General features: G+C 37.0%; 1 protein-coding gene across 1 annotated transcript; it reads left to right on the forward strand.

Moving 5' to 3' along the window:
• The first annotated feature begins 937 nt into the window (after window positions 1-937).
• OR5AP2 (olfactory receptor family 5 subfamily AP member 2) lies at window positions 938-1,891 on the forward strand. Its single transcript, XM_077772323.1, has one exon. The coding sequence runs from the start codon at window positions 938-940 to the stop codon at window positions 1,889-1,891; it is 954 nt and encodes a 317-aa protein (XP_077628449.1).
• The last annotated feature ends 3,858 nt before the right edge of the window (window positions 1,892-5,749 follow it).

The raw sequence follows: 5,749 nt of genomic DNA on the forward strand, positions 1-5,749 counted from the left end.
CCCTCCCTCCCTCCCTCCCTCCCTCCCTTCCTTCCTTCCTTCCTTCCTTTTCCCTTCTTTTTTTCTTCTTTATTTCTTTTTGCCTTGTATTTGGCTTTTTTACACTTTGCCAGGGATGAATCTTATTTCCAGTTAAATTACCTGGCAGTGTATGATTCCCTCGATATAACTTTGTAGCTGGATCATTCCATGCGCTGCCACTGCTCGTGTTTCCCAGTTCTGGTGTAATCCTGGGAATCTGAGTATTAGGTAGAGGTTCTCAGTGCTATTGCTTGCTCTATTACATTTATCTAGGGTGTCTACTAATTCTTCTAATCTGATTCTGTAAATATTGGAGGGAATTACTCAAAATTCTCAGTACTTAGCAACACTGTTTTCTCCTCTCTAGATGCTGTCATTGGGAAATTCCAGTAGGATTGCAAACATGCTAGTTGCATGCGAATTTCCTCTTTTTATCTTAGTTATCAATTTTTAACGTTTCTCCCATCCCCAGAAGACTCTTTTCTTTTTGTTTGGTACTTTTAACTAATTTTGCTAGCTTTCACTACTTTTCAGGAGTAGGAAGTGGCCTGAATTCATGTTGCCATCTTTCTCCAGAAGTTGTGTCTAAAGACTATATGATAATATATCAATTAGCTTATTTATTATAAATAATGAAGAGAGCTACATCTTAAGGCTAAATTCCTATAATTATCCAATAGATAGTTACTGCTAGACATGAGCTTAGTTAACGTATATATTAAGTCACTCATCTCAAGGTCATTAGTTAGTAGGCAGTACACCTAGAACTTAGCACAGTCTTTCGATGTCTTTTGACTTGTCATCAGGTCCAACACACTTTTGGAATTTCTATGCATACATGTCAATTAAAAGATGTTTATGGCTCTGTCATGTTTGCATCTGACCAAATGTCATGTTCCATCTTCTTGCAGGTGAAATGATCAGATATACGAAACAGGTCCAAGGCAGAAATCAAACAGAAGTGACAGAATTTATCCTCTTAGGGCTCTCAGACAATTCAGATCTACAAGGTGTCCTCTTTGGATTGTTTCTGTTTATCTATATGGCAACCATGGTGGGTAATTTGGGGATGATTGTGTTAATTAAGATGGATCCCTGTCTCCATACACCAATGTACTTCTTTCTTAGCAGCCTCTCTTTCGTGGATGCCTCTTACTCTTCTTCTGTCACTCCTAAGATGCTGGTGAACCTTGTGGCTGAGAATAAAGCCATATCTTTCAATGGATGTGCTGCCCAGTTCTACTTCTTTGGCTCCTTTTTGGGGACTGAATGTTTCCTGTTGGCCATGATGGCATATGATCGCTATGCAGCCATTTGGAACCCTCTGCTGTACTCAGTTCTCATGTCTGGTAGAATCTGTTTCTTGCTAGTAGCTATCTCTTTCCTAGCAGGCTTTGGGAATGCAGCCATACACACAGGAATGACTTTCCGATTGTCCTTTTGTGGCTCTAATAAGATCAACCATTTCTACTGTGACACTCCACCCCTGCTCAAGCTCTCTTGCTCAGACACTCGCATCAATGGCATTGTGATCATGGCTTTCTCCAGTTTTAATGTCATCACTTGTGTTACAGTTGTTCTCATTTCTTACCTGTGTATCCTCATTGCCATCTTGAGGATGCCTTCTTTAGAAGGCAGGCACAAAGCCTTCTCTACCTGTGCCTCTCACCTCATGGCTGTCACCGTATTTTTTGGGACAATTCTCTTCATGTACTTGCGCCCTACAACTAGCTATTCAATGGAACAGGACAAGGTTGTCTCTGTCTTTTATACAGTAGTGATTCCTATGCTAAACCCCCTCATCTATAGTTTGAAAAATAAGGATGTGAAAGGGGCCCTAAAGAAGATCTTACAGAAACACATACTGTAAAGGTGTGTTATATGTCATCCTGTTATGTAGAAGAAATTATGTTTTCACATTAATTTTATTGTTTGGTTGCTTAAGCTCTGTGTGTGTATGTGTATGTTAAACTTGATTGTTTTAAAATGCAGGTATACTTCTAAATCTTCTGGTATCTTACATGTATACCCATGAGCCTATATGATGAATAAACACAGTAGGGGAGGTACCAACCTTGATATCACTGTATGATTTCTGTATCACTTCAAACTTCTGATTTTCCTTGATAAAGTATCAAAATTCTCAGATTTGGCTGACTTGGGGTTAAGTTCCAATTTCAATATTTAGCTTTGCTTGATCTGATATATATAATATAGGTATAACAACAATAACAGAGTAGTATTTTCCTGATTTAATAAGTTAACTGGAATATGTTGAGGGTAGTGATGTACTTTAACTTTTAATCTTCATTTCTTCCAGAGTTTCATATAGTTTTCAATAAATGTTTATTGAAAATATATTCTCTGTCTATAGCTCATGATGGGGGGGCAGGGCATTGACAATGTGGGAGCAATGAAGGAACAACCTTCTTCCATGAGATGGCATGTCAAAGGAGGCCTGATGATTTGGAATCACGTAAATGTCTTCTCCCTATTTCTCTCCATCCCACTATCCACTGCAGACCTTGAGGGAGGATGCCAGTACTTCTCATGCTCCAAGTAAGGCCACCTCACTTCCCACCCCCCAAATTGGTTAGAGACCACAAAGAATGTGTTAATTCATCTTGCCCACTCATAATAGTTCCATCCCCCTATAATTTCCACTTTCAAATGTTAATCAAGATTTCTCTCAAAGACATTCAAAACTGTATCATGCTTGGTATCCTCCTTCATGTTCCCTTTTATTGTAACTCATATGCTATAATATCTGTCCTTCAGTTGCTTCTTATTCACCAACCTAAGAAGAGTTGCACTTGATCAATATTCATCACTGTTCTCAGTGCCCAGCTGAAATTCCATGGTTCATAAAATAAGGACTCATTCTCAATCAGCCTCAATTCCATGCTCTACTTTCTCTCCATTCTGCTCATCTGATTAAATTCCAGCTTAGTGATACTCAGTCATTTCTTTGTTCCGTCCTCCACCAAAGCTGCTTAGTGCAATTAGAGAAAACTTCTCAGCATGCTACTCTCCCTTGCTGATCTTGTGTCATACTTCTTTCTACAAAATAAAAACAATTAGACAAGATCATCTCCATTTTACCATCTCTAATCTTTGTACATACACTCTTATTCCCACTTGTCAAATGGATAGTGTGTCCCTTGCTTGTACCTTAGACTAGTTCTTTCACACCTTTGGAGCTTTCCATAAACTTTACTTCAAAGAAACTCTACTAGAATGTTCTCATTTGTTTATAAACATCTTCTAGTATCACCCTTCTTAATAATTTCTTTGGCTGAAACTCCTGTCCACTCACCGACTTATTTCTCTGCTTTCTTTACAATGAATCTTCTCAAAATAACTACCTATACTCCTTATCTCTACTTTCTCAAATCCCACTGCATGCTCCAATTGTATTTCTCTACTGCCTCACCATTGAAACTAATCTTGTCAAGGACACATAAGAACTTCACATTACTGTCTCTAAACATTGCTCTTCTATCTTACCTTTGCTTGGTATTTCAGGAGGATTTGACACTGCTAATTCCTTCAGCTACCCAAAAAAACCCGTCTTTTCCTAGATTTCTGTATCACTTCAAACTTCTGATTTTCCTTCTCCCGCTACTGCTACTTCTTCCTAGGTAACTGTGATAGCTTTTCCTCCTCTGTATGCTAACCTTCAAATCTTGGAGCCAAAGGCTTAATCTTTTATATTAGTTTATGGTACATTGGTTCTGCATCTGCATCCACTTCTTAAGTGATCTAAGAAGTCTAAAATGATTCCAAAATCCATATGTCCAGCCCTGACCTCTCACTTGAACTCCAGAGTCATACATTGAATTGACAATCTGGCATGTAGGGACTCTGGACATATAGAAAGTAGAAAATACACATAGGAGTAGAAAATTTACTTTCCTTACTTAGTGATCATACTCAGACATCTATAGAATGATCACAACTTTTGTATTACCAGGAAGATCTGTATCTTAGCATTACACCTATGTGTCATTGAGCTTAAAATAGTCTTTTCTAAAATGTTAAATTATAAATTGTATTTCCTGCTATTTGTCCTTAGTTTGTACTTAGAATAAGAACATACATGCTCTTTACATCCTTAGCCATAATCCATTCAAAAATTATTGATAGATATACAAAACTCTGCCCACATTTAATGTATATAATTTGTTGAGTTTGGGCACATGTATACTTCAATAAAACTGTCAAAAAACTATTAATGGAAAGACTTGCATGTAACATGTATTAGAGATATAACAGGTAAAAAAATTAAAGGTTCTGATATCCCCAAAACTTATACTCTAGTAAGGAAGACTCTATTGTCTATGCCAAATGTGCATGTGTGTGTGTGTGTGTGTGTGCATGTGTTTGACATGGGTATAAGTGGTGTTTTGAAAAATAATAAACCAGGTATTAGAGTAGGGAATGGTGTCATCAGAGAAGAGTTCTCTGTGGAAATAACATTTGAGCAAGGCTTGAATAAAGGTAATATCATCTGAATGTGTGTGGAAGAGCATTCCAGGTATACTTACAGTAAATAGAAAGGGCCTGAGGCAAGATTCTCCTCGGTTTGTCAAAAGAATAGCAAGGAGACATATATGTGGACGCATGAGCAAATGAAAGGAGGAAACAACTTGCAATGAGGAAGGTGTTTGGGAAGGAGTGATTGATCAAATAAGCCTGGTAGTTCACAAATTGGCTTTGGACTTCACTTTTTCTGATCACCCTGCAATAGCTGTTCACCCCCCAATCCAGACTGCGAGCTGCATGAAGGAATGAACAAGATTAGTTTTACTGGCTACTCTATCAAGTATCAAGTACCAAGGATCCTTGTATGGTCCATAACACAAGTTCACTAGATATTTGTTTAATTAATTAATTGATTTATTAATGCACGGAGAGAGCCATATTCTAATAGAAATGAATAGCGATCACATTTTAAGTGGAATTCTGAAGTTTGGAGGCCGGATCAGGTCAATTTTGTACCATTTAATTCAGTGTTACACTCCACAGAGTCTCAGGACCACACAATAGTTTCTGTACTTCTCTAAATGCCTAACTTATTCTCCAGGGTATAAGCTGTTCACTGGGGAGAAAGTAGTTTAATTATTTCAGTGAAAAGTAAATGTGTATTTTAATTTTGGATTAGCACATTTCAAGCATTAGATTTTTAGTGTTTTGCAGAGATTAACTCTCAGGAGAATAATTGCAGACTTGATAAGGTTGACCTGTCTGCTTTCAGATTCAGAAGCAGTATTTTCTTCTCATCATTGAATTAAACATGTCTTAATTCTTACTTGGCTGCATCTCTTGTACCACTTCCATTTTCATCAAAGCTAAAAACTTCACATCGTGAGACAGGAAACTTGTATGCCTCCAAAAGCAATAAAACAAAACTAAAAAGAAAAACCATTACTCTAGTGAATATCTCTTAAGGATAAAGGTAAGATGGTTTAATTTATCTCAAAGTGTTCAGATATAGAAAGTTTCCAAGAGGACTCAGAAACATTCAAGTAATTAAACATCTCAATTATAATATGTCTGAAACGCTAAATTTGATGTTTCAACTAATTAATTTGGATTTTGTTTTTAGAAGACAGGGATTTAGGATCACTATTAACAAATGAGAATTTTATGAAGTATTCAGCATATAGAGACACATACATACATGAATGAATACATACATGTAGATCCATGTGTATATATACTGCGT

The sequence above is a fragment of the Crocuta crocuta genome, unplaced genomic scaffold (assembly GCF_008692635.1).
Source record: "Crocuta crocuta isolate KB4526 unplaced genomic scaffold, BGI_CrCroc_1.0 scaffold405, whole genome shotgun sequence".
In the NCBI taxonomy this organism is placed as follows: domain Eukaryota; kingdom Metazoa; phylum Chordata; class Mammalia; order Carnivora; family Hyaenidae; genus Crocuta; species Crocuta crocuta.